Source organism: Notothenia rossii, assembly GCF_949606895.1.
Source record: "Notothenia rossii genome assembly, chromosome: 5".
Classification (NCBI taxonomy): Eukaryota; Metazoa; Chordata; class Actinopteri; order Perciformes; family Nototheniidae; genus Notothenia; species Notothenia rossii.
The window spans coordinates 83,275,229-83,288,381 of NC_136903.1; the positions used below are offsets into that span (position 1 = coordinate 83,275,229).

The 13,153-nt window shown below is 42.3% G+C and overlaps 1 protein-coding gene across 2 annotated transcripts in view; it reads left to right on the plus strand.

Annotated features, from left to right (window-relative positions):
- Positions 1-387: 387 nt before the first annotated feature.
- fgd5a (FYVE, RhoGEF and PH domain containing 5a) overlaps positions 388-13,153 on the plus strand; it is a 34,245-nt gene continuing 21,479 nt past the window's right edge. For both annotated transcript variants that reach the window (XM_079681635.1, XM_079681636.1), the window contains exons 1-3: positions 388-653; positions 2,891-5,600; positions 12,536-12,653. In XM_079681635.1, coding sequence (XP_079537761.1) covers positions 644-653; positions 2,891-5,600; positions 12,536-12,653 — 2,838 coding nt within the window. In that variant the 5' untranslated portion in view covers positions 388-643. The remainder of the gene's footprint in view (positions 654-2,890; positions 5,601-12,535; positions 12,654-13,153) is intronic.

Sequence of the window (13,153 nt, forward strand, 5' to 3'; positions counted from 1 at the left end):
AGGCGTGGATTATAACTTTCCAACTGCTGTCAAAAACTACCATGCACCAAACCATGTGCAGACGTGATAAAAACGAAATATTTGTACAAAATAGTTAACTGCAGATTTAAAGCTGCCCATCACCACAATTAAGCAATGGCTTAAAGTCCAAATCTCTTTTACTGAGTGAATTTGGTCTCACTCTAGTCCACCGTGCTGCTTCTGCAAAACTGCACATTTACCAACCTCTGTGGAGCAGTAGCTATTTTGATACAACTAAAATACCTAATGTAAATCAAAACAGCGCAAATGTAGTGCTCTCTGTATGTTAGACAGTGGGTTTAGTTGCCGTGCTGTAGGCTGGTCCTGCCTCAGGAAGCGCCAAGCAGCACCTCCCGTTTCCACACAAGAGCGCACCAGTTTACTGTAGCATCAGCACTGGAGATGCACGCCGGCTGGAAGCTCAAGCTGCCCCCCTACAAACACAAGTAGAAGAAACTGGAGAAAGCCGAGACAGCGATGTTCCGCAACTCTCCTTCTACGTCTTGATTTTCCCGCAATGTGTTTGTATTTGGATTAAGTTTTCACGTCATTTCGAGGGACGCGCTGGCTGTGGGGAAACATGAGGATAACTGTCGGTTCCCGTGGATGATGATGCCACACGATGAATGCAGGTTGGTTGTTCATCTTTTTATGATCATGTTACGAAAACAAACTTTAAAGGTTTTTTTACAGCAAATAAACTGAGACTGTGTGTATGTGTGCTGACGTGCCTGTTTGTGTTGTTCTGTAATTGGATGATTCTAACTGATAACATATTTCATCTGTTTATTATCCATTCATTTTACCTACAAATTGAATTGCAATGCAACTTGATGCAACCTTTTGTGGCGCTTTAAAAAGTTATTCTATAGGTACAATAACCTGAGATATTGATTCATCATACTTCTGCTGGATTTTCTTATTGAAATGATTCTTGCAGTTTTCCCACAATGCCAGAAAACAAACTTTAAAGGTTTTTAGAGCAAATAAACAGTGAGAGTCAGTGTGGATGTGTGCTGACGTGCCTATTTATGTTAGTATACTGTAATTGGATGATTCTAACTGATAACATATTCCATCTGTGGAATTTCCACTCATTTTACATACAAATGTATATGCAATGCAACTTGATGCAGCCTTTTGTAGCGCTTTAAAGGAGTTATTCCATAGGTTAAATATTAATTAAATATAACCTGAGATATTGATTTATCATACATCTGATGGAATTTCTTATTGAAATGATGCTTCCAGTTTTCCCATTACAATGCAAGGAGGAATTAAATCCATAAGCTTTGGATAAAGTTGCTTTCATTCAGAAATCCCAACTGGAAAAAAATCTGTTCCAGGATTAGTATTACGATTATAATCCATGTTTGTAAAAGTAGACAGCCTTTGCTCTAGAAGGTCATCTGTCTTTAAAGTTCACTGTCGTCTGAATTCATTGATTCAAGGAAGCTGAAAATAGTATAAATTGTATGTGATTTGTGTCAAATTAATTCAGTTTTTTGAAAATTATATTCCATTTAGTTCTTCAGCCATGTCTCTTCAGGTTTTAGGTTGTTCAGGCGCTTAATGGGTGACATGTCATGCTGAGGACACAGTCTCAAATCACATCCTGTGAGTTTGGTACAAAAAAAGTCCCAGTTGTCTATCTCTTCCTTTGTTTTTCAAACATTTGTTTTAATTGAATTCTTGATGCATAATTCATATCCTGTTGTTTGCAGTTGGGTGCTTTGTCAGACTGCAACCTCTGTTTTCTCTACCAGAGTTGTATTGTTCTTCGACGCACTCAAAGGACCTTTTCTGCACAAAAAATGTGTGTGTGTGTGTGTGTGTGTGTGTGTGTGTGTGTGTGTGTGTGTGTGTGTGTGTGTGTGTGTGTGTGTGTGTGTGTGTGTGTGTGTGTGTGTGTGTGTGTGTGTGTGTGTGTGTGTGTGTGTGTGTGTGTGTGTGTGCGAGCTGGTTTCATGAGAATCGAGGGAAGAATGACGAGAAGGAAGTCCATTTGTGTTGTGGAAATCTGTACTCCTAGAGAGGTTCATGGAGGAGTGATGGGGGGCCATGGTGTTAATGTCCTTCCCCCCATGGACATCCTGTGTGGAGTCTGAGGAGGCTCTGCTTGAGCGTCTTGATGAACCTGCCAATCTTAAAAGAAACAGCGTAGGGACATTAATAGAGAAACTAATATAAGGGCAGAAAGCAATACAGGGTAATGAGGGGTTTCTGCAGAGATTAATATTATACTTAGAGTAAGAGAAACACTGACAGAGAAAACACCCAGAGATAGCCAAAGTGCACACAGGGTTTAATAGGATGTGCGTCAGGGCAGGTACAAAAATAACAGGAAGAGACTAGGGGTGTACACACTTTGTTACGTACGGGTGTGCTTTATTACAAATAAAAATTTCGTAACCAGTGCTAGTTTATGACAGTTTTGAACACACTAAAAGTCTAAACTCAAAAGCAAGACAGGTATAAAATAAAAGACAGATCTGCGTTCCAAAATTATATTTTTCAATACAGTTTAGACATTTGTAGAGCAAAGACAAAATCACCTTTATAATTTTTGACGACTATTAGCCAACAAATTGGAATCTGCTATAGGCGTCCAACCTGCATGTGTCATTTCCCAGACAGGGACATGTTATTGTTCCTTCTCTAAGTACCCTGTGGCTCTGTTATTTTTCCTGCTGATAATGTCCCCTGCAGCATTCTGCTTGTCACTGTGAACAGGACTTGACTTCCTTTTAGCCTTCTATGCCAAAACAGGACCCACATATGTATCCTTGTGTGAGCTTAGATATTAGGGAGAAGAGACGAAATAATTATTAATTTGCTTTTTTTACTGACTCCTACTCTCTTTCCACAGATTTTCAAAATCCACTGCAAGTCCCTCGACCAAAGGTTCGCAGTCATTTGACCATCAAAGTGAAGTCCAAACTGATGTCCAAACCGTGTCCCCCTTTCCGTGGTCCAAAACCTCCTGTCGCCCCCAAACCCTCCCCCCCACAGAGGCTGAGTAACGGAGACCTGGATCATTCCGATGGGGAGACCGAAGAGCTCCAGGAAATGGCTGGGGAGAATCAGGACAAAGGGGAGGAAAGTGATGCAGAGGTTGGGGTTCATGACAATGGAAGCAATGATATAGAGGAAGTAGCTGGAGGAGAAATTGAGGAGAAAAAGGAAAAAGAAGTAGACATATTAGATCATGATTGTGACAGCGTTGGCTCTGAAGACACGGTAAAAGCAGATGATGGTTCTACTGTTGAAACCACTGAGGAGGAAAACACTGACAATGACTTGAACCAGCTTGAAGGTGTCAATCGCACTGATGAGAATACATCAACACCTTCTCCTCCTCTTGCTGAAACCAAGGATGAAACAGGAGAGGAAGCAGAAGAGGAGGAGAAGAGAAGTTTTAGGGAAAATAGTGAAATAGTTAATGGCTCCTCAGGGCACTCAAACAAACATGTGGAAGAAAACAATGTGGGTGATCAGGACAATGACACAGGACTTAACGAAGCCGATGAGCAAAGTGACCATTGTTTGAACTGTGATTTACACACAGATGACACTGAGCTGGAAGATGGAGGATTTGCATTTGGTTTTAGTGTGCTTCCCACTGTAACTGAAGAGTATCCCTACGATGTGATTGGCCCCAATGATGATGCTAGTGACACATGTGAGTCATGTGACACGGTTGAAACAGGGGAAATAGGGGTATGGCAACCGGAAAGGGCCACCAAGGACCTCTCTGGCTGCTTTCGATTCACATCCAGCACAGAGGATGTGTTTGGGCCTTATTCGGTCATTGGATCTCTTTCCCCTGATGTGACCGACACTGCTGACCCAGAGTGGAGTCAGGATGACGCTGATGACAAACCTTCGATTGAACTGCAAACGGAAGCTGCTACTAACCAGGAACCCTACTATGTGTCATCAGATGACGTGGACAAGCTGGATGATAAGCAAGCGCTCTCAGAACTGGGAGATATCGAGGAGGGCACCGAGCAGTCTGATCAGCTAAAAGACAAAGAAAAAGCCAGCGAGTCAGCAGATGAGTATGCCGACATTGACGATTCACTCTGCCTTCAAGCTGAGGAAGAGCAGCAGGAGTGTGTCTCATCTGAGGATTACGTCGAGATAGGTGATGATGACGAAGAGGAGGAATTGGAAAAGAAACCTATCAAAGGAAAAAGTGCAAAAGAGAGATCAGCTAAACGAGACCAGGCTTTCCTCAGCAATCGAATAAGCTGCCAGCCTCGCCTCAGGCTGTGCAATATCACAGTGCCATCAGAAGTAGGCCGCACCCCAGAGCTCACCAACAGGATGGTGTTCGCCCATACCACCGAGGCCTTTGAAGAAGACATTGAGGAACTGGACTGCCATATTGTGCCTTTCTATGAGGACACAGACTCGGACAGCGAGGAGCATATATACGAAGAGGCGGGGTTTGACTCTGAAGGGGAGAACTTTGTGACTTTTGATCGGAAGACTATAGTCACACGATCACGCTCTTATTCTGGGAAAATTACAGGTTACGTTCCAGAAACTGTACCAGAGGAGACAGGGACGGAGTATCAGACTCATGACTACTGCACAGTGGCCTTAGATAAGAACAATGAACCACTTAGCCATTCACAGCAGCCTGGGGTCAACAGTTTGATCCCGTCTACGAAATCTCGCCGCTTCTTGTTTTATTCCCGGTCTGCAGAGGGTCCAGAGTTGACCTTGACCTCCCCAACAGAGATCAACAACTCTCTGAAGAATGACATCAGGATGAAGAGGAAAGACGATACACACTCGCTCCCATGTGTCATAACTTCTTCTGGGAGCTTCTCCCAGCGTAGCCATCAATCATCCAGTGGAGTTTCCACACCAACCTCTCTGGTGGACATCCCGCCCCCCTTTGAGCTGGCATACATCGCTAAAAGACCAGTCACCAAGAGTTCTCCATCCCTGCTGATCCAGCATGAACCCAGTGACATACCCCAGAAGAAGAAGTCCTCCTTCAAGCGCTTCCTGGCACTCAAGTTCAAGAGGAAGTCAGATTCGAAGGGTTTCAGTGATGGAAGTGTTCGCTCTTCACGCTCTTCCTCCGAGTCCAGCCACCACGGTCCAGTAAGGGTCATAGAGCTCGATCGTAGAAGCACCGGCAGCTCTCCTTCGCTTCAGAACCACATTGTGAACCGCCCAAACCCCAACCTGCCATCATCCTTATTCCTCTACAAAGACCCCCAGAGAAGGAAAGGTGACCCCAAAACTTTTGGCAGAGGCATCTCCAGAGTGGAGTCTTTCGAGGAACGTTCTCGGCGCTCCGCCATGCCGCTGCCTTTAACCAAACCACGCTCCATCTCCTTCCCCAGTGCTGACACCTCGGACTATGAGAACATCCCGGCCATGAACTCAGACTATGAAAACATCCAGATCCCCAACAGACCCACCAGATCCCACACTGTGACTGAGTTCTTTGAAGACCCAAATCGTGCTACAGTTGCCTGCAACGAGAATGATGGATATGTGGATATGAACAGTTTTGGGATTGACATTACCCAGATATCGAAAGAAGACCCTGAAAGGTGAGGTTAAAAAAAGTTGAAAAAATGCATTTGTATAATCTCAAGCAAACCTGAAACATACGTTACCTTTATTTGCATCCTTTAGCTTCCCTATAGTGATATCTAGATACTATTCTTTTTATTTGATCAAGTTTTGAAAATACATTCTCTGAAATGTCTACAGCTATGTCACCCAGAGACCCAAATAACCTTCACAATGAAAGATGCAGAACTTTTGAAATGTCATTGTCTCAATCCATTTCACATTAAATGCCATGCACGTAAATTGTCTCTGGGATGAGCAGAGATTTCAGACGCAGATATTTCAATATATTCCAAATCTGCGTAAATAAAACCATTATTGACTGCATTATATATTACGTATTAATAACCACCGTCTATCACTACAATTAGAGCTTACACATTTAGTCCCCGACCTTTCTTTGTCTGTTGTCTTTGATGGTAAATTGAACATATTTGAGTTTTCAGCAATTGTAAAAAAAAAAGGTATTTGAAGACATCAGATTTGACTTTGTGAAACTGGACCTTTTAAATAATGAATCAATTATTTGGTATAAAAATCAATCATGAAAACATTACTCAGCCTTCAACTAGATGTCTGTAACATGATTAGACCAAAATGTGTTCTATATATGATTTTAAAAGGTGTCGCACACAATCTTCTTAACATGCCTATAATACATTGTAGAAAATAAGTGTATCCTGCATGTCTACCAAACAGGCAAAGGTGTTTATCTCTGGAGCCACTCTTAAAGTAATCAGCCTAGTCGTTGGTCCTGGACCTGGCTTCTCGGAGGGGCAATCTTGACCACTGAACAGCTGATGGATATTCTTACACTGTACCTCAAATGAGCGGAGTGCACCTGGCTGAGTAGAATCAGATATTCCTCCTGTAGGAAAGTGTTCAGTGAGAAATGAGCAGCCTGCTGTGTCAGGCTTCGTTGGCTTTGGGAAGACGGACAATGCTTGTGGGAGTGCTTACTCCTGTTTTTCATTTGGTAGATTTAGAAGACACATCTGGTGCTGCTGCTTCCTTTATGCAAGTCTGTGGTGGAAGACCAGGTAATAGCAACCGTGCAGATTACTGAGCGGAGGTTAGTCATATTAGAAGCAGTCATTATACGCTGCAATTAAAAGTGAGAAACGTGGGGGAGCTTCTTTCACACAAGGAAGTGTAGCAGGGTGAGGAAAAATGTGAGAGAGCAAAGAGAGGGGAAGTGTTGAAAGGAGGTGCAGAAGAGTAAGAACACAAAGCGTAAAAAAGCGATAAAGCCATATCGAGGAGGGGGAGGTGGAAATAAGAACAGGAGAGTAACAGAAGCTCTGGTGTAATTGTTCTCCTGTACCTGACACTTATTGTTAAGTTTAGGAGGGCTTTTATTAAAGTAGCTCTCTCCAGAGTTCCTCTCTTTCATTGGACCCTGAAGGGGCCCAAGGATTTACTGCAGTGTGCGATAGAGTGAGGAATCACCGCGGTAAGACTGAACCAAATTACCCCGTGCCACAGCTTTAGCCACTACGGGCTACAGACTTTCCCCAGTCTTAATAAAATAGTTGTGTTTGATGACCTGAGTGCAGTCAAAGAGACAGGCCATTACAAAGAGCTTCTTAAAGGCTTAAGGTAATCTCGGGGCGAAATGCTTCTGTATTTGTTTTTATTTTTAGAAGAACCTTTTGTTTATATTTAATGCTGTTTTATTTTTGGAGAAACTGACTGTCGTAACTATTCTGCCTCGGGTTCAGCTTGCATTTCAAACCGTTTATGAACTTTTTAAACACTTAGACTTGTCTCCTCCAGACAAAAGCTATACCGTCAATTCCCCTCAGTGTATTTACAGTGTACTTTAAACTGTGTCCATATAGTTCCATTTAAAACCCTTCTATTTCCAAGCCAGTGAGAGCTCCTTTTCCCTTAGTGACTTTATCGATGTGGCTCATTGTGTTTTGGAGGTCTCCACTCTCAATGATGCAAAGAAGCTATCCGTCCCGTCGCCTCGCCTTTTCTGCATTCCCCCCGGAGATGCTTCAGTTGCCTGGGCCGCTCTTTGGTGTGTCTATATGGGGCTTTTTTATGTTTATTTGAATGTGAGTGTATACATGTGTGTTTGTGTGTGCACAGCACAGGGTCTTGTGTAGTCAGTAGGTGTTTGTCCCTGCCTTTATGTGTACATTTTAGCCTAAACTCTGTTCAAAGCTTGACATTGCCGCTGTCCCAGGATGCCTAGCCGATGATGGCAGTGATTTATTGAGTACACATTCAACAGTCAATGTGGTTTAAAACCAACAGAGGAAGAAGTGGATTTTTGTGGGGAGGAAAATGACCAAATGGCCCCAGAGCGCTGCACACCAAAGGACCGGGCCTACAGTAGCAGACACTCATTTTAAGAAAACTCACAAAGCTGTGGTTCCACAGGCTTGGCTTGTTTCCACCAGTGTGATTAATGTGTAGCACCATTCAGACGCTAGCTCAGCACAAGCAGTCAGGGTAAGCAAAGAGACATGTTCATTAGCAGGCTAACACAGTGCACAGAAAGAACAGACACACTAATGATTCACTCCAATCATAACCAAGGCATTTGTTTGTGGGTTTGTGTGTGTTTGCATTCTGTGCATGCAGTTACTACTTAGTGCTGCTTTATCAAAGATAGGGCTCCTGCTAAAAATGCAGTGTCGGCAGAATTGTAGCCTTGTAGCAACAAATGTGTTTTAAAAAACCTATTTAGCTAAGAAAGCCCAGGATTTGTGATTGTGCCCAACTAAGAGCTCATTAAGTGTTATATATGTGAACTCCGAAAGAATAGTTTGGATGTTCTGAAGTGGGGTTGTATGGTCTATCTATTTTGAGTGTACTACAGAACTATAAATGATATTGGCACCCAGTTGGTGAAACAGACAGGAAGCTAAGCAATGTAATGGATGAGGACATTAGCAAAAATGTATTATAGCCACCTAAAACGAAGGCCCACCTAAAAAAAGTCTCAGCTAAATTTAAGATTTTATTTACCATTATGTTTATCGCTTTACCTTGCCATCTGACAACATTTTACCCAGAGGAAGCCGTTATCTCTCCCTCTTATCTACTCTTGCCTTAGCCATCAGATTTCATTACAAAAAACTAGTTGCTAATATAGCCATTCCCCTTTTCTGTGAAGTGATATCTCTTGGGGGTTTTCAAGTGAGTCTGGTTAATTTGGCTCGAGAATAGGCGGATGTAAAGCCTCCAGTTCCTCAATGTAATGGGCTGTCTCTTGGTAAGGTTAAGCAACCAGTAACGTTTAGTAAATACAGAGACTTAAACTTATATTGATTCTCTTTTTATGAGGTTTTTCTTTCAGGTGGGTTTAATATTTTTTGCTGACGTCCCAGTTAATAGTAGTACATTTTGTACTGCTGTGCTGGTACTGTGCACACCATAAACAGAGCTATGGTCTGTTCAGGAAAGTACTGTTAATGTGTGCTCAAATATACCAAATCTCACTCTTTGGTGCGGTTTTCACTTCACACAGTTCAACATCAAAATGTGATGACAAAGCCTCGCCATGGCCTCTCAAACAGCTGCTCCACCCACTGTTATGTTAGTGTTAGTAGTGATGAGGGAGTCATCTTAAGTGCATTGTTGTACTGGGTGGTGGCTGAGTGCTGTGTGGCGAGGTGGTGGGCGGGGCGTGTCATTGGCTCGCCAGGCCTGGTGCCATGCGCTCTGAGGTCATTGCCAGGTCATCCCCGGGGAGGAAGCGTCCAGCCTAGGAGCTTCCCACCAGCCTGTTTACAGGAAATGCAGGAGGAGGGCGGGGCTCTGGCGGGAGGCTGGGAGGTGGAGACGGGAGAGAACAGATAGGATGGAGGGAGAAGAAAGGGGTCACCAGACTCCCTTCCCTGACTCTCCCTTGAACAACAAGGTGAGGTGTGGTACCGTCAGGAATGCCAGGTCTGCTGTTATTGTTGCTCAAAGTTTGTCGGGAATTTCTCCAGCCTTCCACTTCATACAGCGCCTAAAATACTCTTTGTTCAGTGGCATAAAGTGTTAATCAACTGAAAATAAGTGAGGAACACTGCTGCACATGTGGTCCTCTAATCCAGCCTGGCACATGATGCAGGGTGAGGATCTGCCAGTGTCTTCACACATCACTTCATCACACACTGTCACAACAGCAGCGGCACAACAGCCACAGGGTACATGTAATCATCAACACTAAAAGCAGCAAACGATCTAAAACTACTCCAAATCTCTTGATCGCCCCATCAGTATCCCAATCATCTATCGTCAGCAGTCTAATGAACCTATTCAGCTGCTGTTATTCCCTATAATGGAGCCATTACAAGTTGAAAAAGGCCTGTCTGATTGCGCTTCATATATATTTCAATACTGGAGGTTTAGCCCAATTGAATCACATATTACAGGCATCATCGAATACGCAGGTGGAATAAAGGTATTTTTCACAGAGAGTCATTGTGTCCTCCTCTTAATCTGACACAGTAGATTTAACTTTGCCATTGCACTCTGTTAGAATAATAGCATTGCTTTAATGGTCTTGTCATAGGGCTTCATGTATTACATTAGAATATCACATATTAGCAAGTTCAAATATGGAAACGAAGTATGAAGCTGCTGAAGCTAAACAAAAGCTATTCTTAGGATGTTATGCTGATGAATGGACCATGTTGTTAAAGAATAATTACATTCCCATTGACATCAGGACAGCAATAATTCTACATATCTCTGTCGCAATTGAAAACCCATCTGTTAGCCAATTTGAACCTAATGCACCAGCACTTCAATGTTTATGCCTTTTTGATACGATACGTTATGACACGGCACGACACGACACGATATGATAATACTTTATTGTCAGATCAAGTCTGAAATGTACAAGACAAGATACAAGGAAACAAACATTTAACATAACACACCAATCACTGAGGAGAAACATGCTCAAGACCCTGTGACGTACATTTGACCTGGGATTTAACCATGTATTTAATTTGAGGATTGACTGTTGCACAAAAGGGTGCTTCAGTCCAACCCTATTGAATAGCGGGATCTCTGATTTGTTGACAACATTTATATGAAAACAAAAATTCATAATTGCTGTTCAGGACAGGGTTGGGGTCAGAGACAATGTTGTTGGCAAGCTTCAACATTATAGTACGTTGATTCATAGAATTTCTCATAAGTTTGACCAGAAAAATACGAATAAATATGATTACACTATAGAAGATACAAATGTTCAGACTTGGAGTAACGTTTTTTAGTTTTCTGTTGATCTTTTCTGGAAGACATGTTGATAGTCAAGGGTGAAAAAGTGAAGGTTATAACCTGCGGTGCATTTCTCTTGAGCGTATAAAGTGATTCTCCGTAGTCATAGAATAAATCGGAGCTTGAGAAGTAGTTCAAAGAAGACCGGTTCCTCCAGTCCTCTTTCCCCTCAAACATCTCCCAGGAGCCAACAGCAGGTTCGTCTGTCAACTCTGAGGTCAACCATGAGTAATGGTCTGTAGGTGCTCTCTTCAGCCCACCCAATAGGACCAATGGGGGTGTGTGTGTGTGTGTGTGTGTGTGTGTGTGTGTGTGTGTGTGTGTGTGTGTGTGTGTGTGTGTGTGTGTGTGTGTGTGTGTGTGTGTGTGTGTGTGTGTGTGTGTGTGTGTGTGTGTGTGTGTGTGTGTGTGTGTGTGTGTGTGTGTGTGTGTGTGTGTGTGTGTGTGTGTGTGTGTGTGTGTGTGTGTGTGTGTGAACCTCATGAAGTGTGTGTGTGACTGAATGGAGATGAAGTCCACTGGGTAACTGTTAACCTTTGGCCTTTTACAGTAATAGCCGTCTATTCTCAGCACACACACTCAGCGGCTGTTTAAGACATCAGGACAACCTTCCATCATTACCTGTGCAAGTCAGAATAAAAGGGAAAATCACAATTTCTTTAAACACAATTTCCCAAGGTAATGTCTTCAAATTGTTGGTTTTGTCAAGGAACAAACCAAAACCAAATCATGGGGATTTTAACTTCACATATTTTGCGAATTCTCCCAAATTGGGGTTGTATTATTTGCATAAAACGTATGAAAACATTGAATCAGTTTGATTATTTTTCTGTTGATCGGCTTATTGATGAATGGACTAATCGATGCAGCTCTATATAGGAATATAAGCTTTTCTGGAAAATATATAGGAAATGATTTATAAAACACGATCCTATTTCTGATTTCAGGTCTGCTGTTTTACCCGTATGCATTTAAGTAAGCAGTCAAAACCCAAGGAGATAGCACAACTTTTCTCAATTGAACTTCAAAATCTCTTTTTTTTTTTATCAAATGCATCAATCAGTCCCACAAAGTCTTTCAATTAGATTTTGCACAGCGGAGGTAAAAGGTGGAGACATTGCATACTATAAAACTGAAGTTTGGAAAAGTTGTTATCCAGTTATCATCGCGGCAATATGCATTCGATCAAACACACTGAATTGATTTGACTGTGCCATAAGGACATTAATAATTACCACGGATAGCATTTAAAGGGATTACATGTGAAGTGACCTACAGCGTGGCCCCCTCAGGTAGAGTAGCACAAAAAAGGATTACCGGTGTACGAACACAACTGTGCCATCTGTGAGAGAGAACTAATGATGAAAGAGATTACAGTGTGCCACTGGAGGGCTCTACGGGAGGATTGGAAATGCTCAGAGGCACACACAGGAAACGGGAAAAACGTATATTTATAGCAGACTTATAGCTCAGTGGTTTGAGAATAGGCTGCTGCAAAGATTTAATGCACATGTACTTTTGGGAATGCCTTAATGTATTGCCAATTAAAAATACTTAGTGTCTTTCTATCTCGTAAAAGCAATGCTATTGAAGATGTGCTTTAATGTAGAAGCTGTAACTATTAAGTATTCATATTTCAAGCTGCTTTGCTGTATTCATTCCTCTCTTCCCTTGGCAGTGCCTACACGGAGCCTTTCCCGATGAACGCCGTCTCTGCCGGGCTGTCAGCGGACGAGGACCACGGGCGCACTTCAGAGGAGGAAGAGGGGGCGGCTGAGCAGAGTTATGACCGACAGGTGAGATATGGGATACAGAGACAGATGAAAGCAGGGTAGAAGATGTTTAATTATGTTCTCTGAGCTACCGACTGGCATTATATTAATGACCCTGTGGAACTCATTTCAAATATTCTACACATGGCGATGTCAGATTTGAATGAAGATGACAATATAATATTTACGAGAGTAGGAATGAACAACAGAACCTAATGTAAATTATTGTGTGTATCTTTTCTACAGGAAGATACATTATAAACGATGCAAGTTTTTGATCCATTGTCTCTAAGTCAATTCGTTTTTTTAAATGTGTTATGGGTTAAATCCCTGTAACAAGGTCTATGGTCAACACAAACAATTTCGTTATGATTTTCTATGATCTTCTGTGCAACCGCAGGAGTCCAGAACATTTTTCCTTACGAGGACAATAAAGCATTTAGTTTAGTATCATAAAACCTTTTGTTCTGGGACATAAAATCTGTAATTACCTGAATTTCAAAGCTACTACATGTCTTACAATA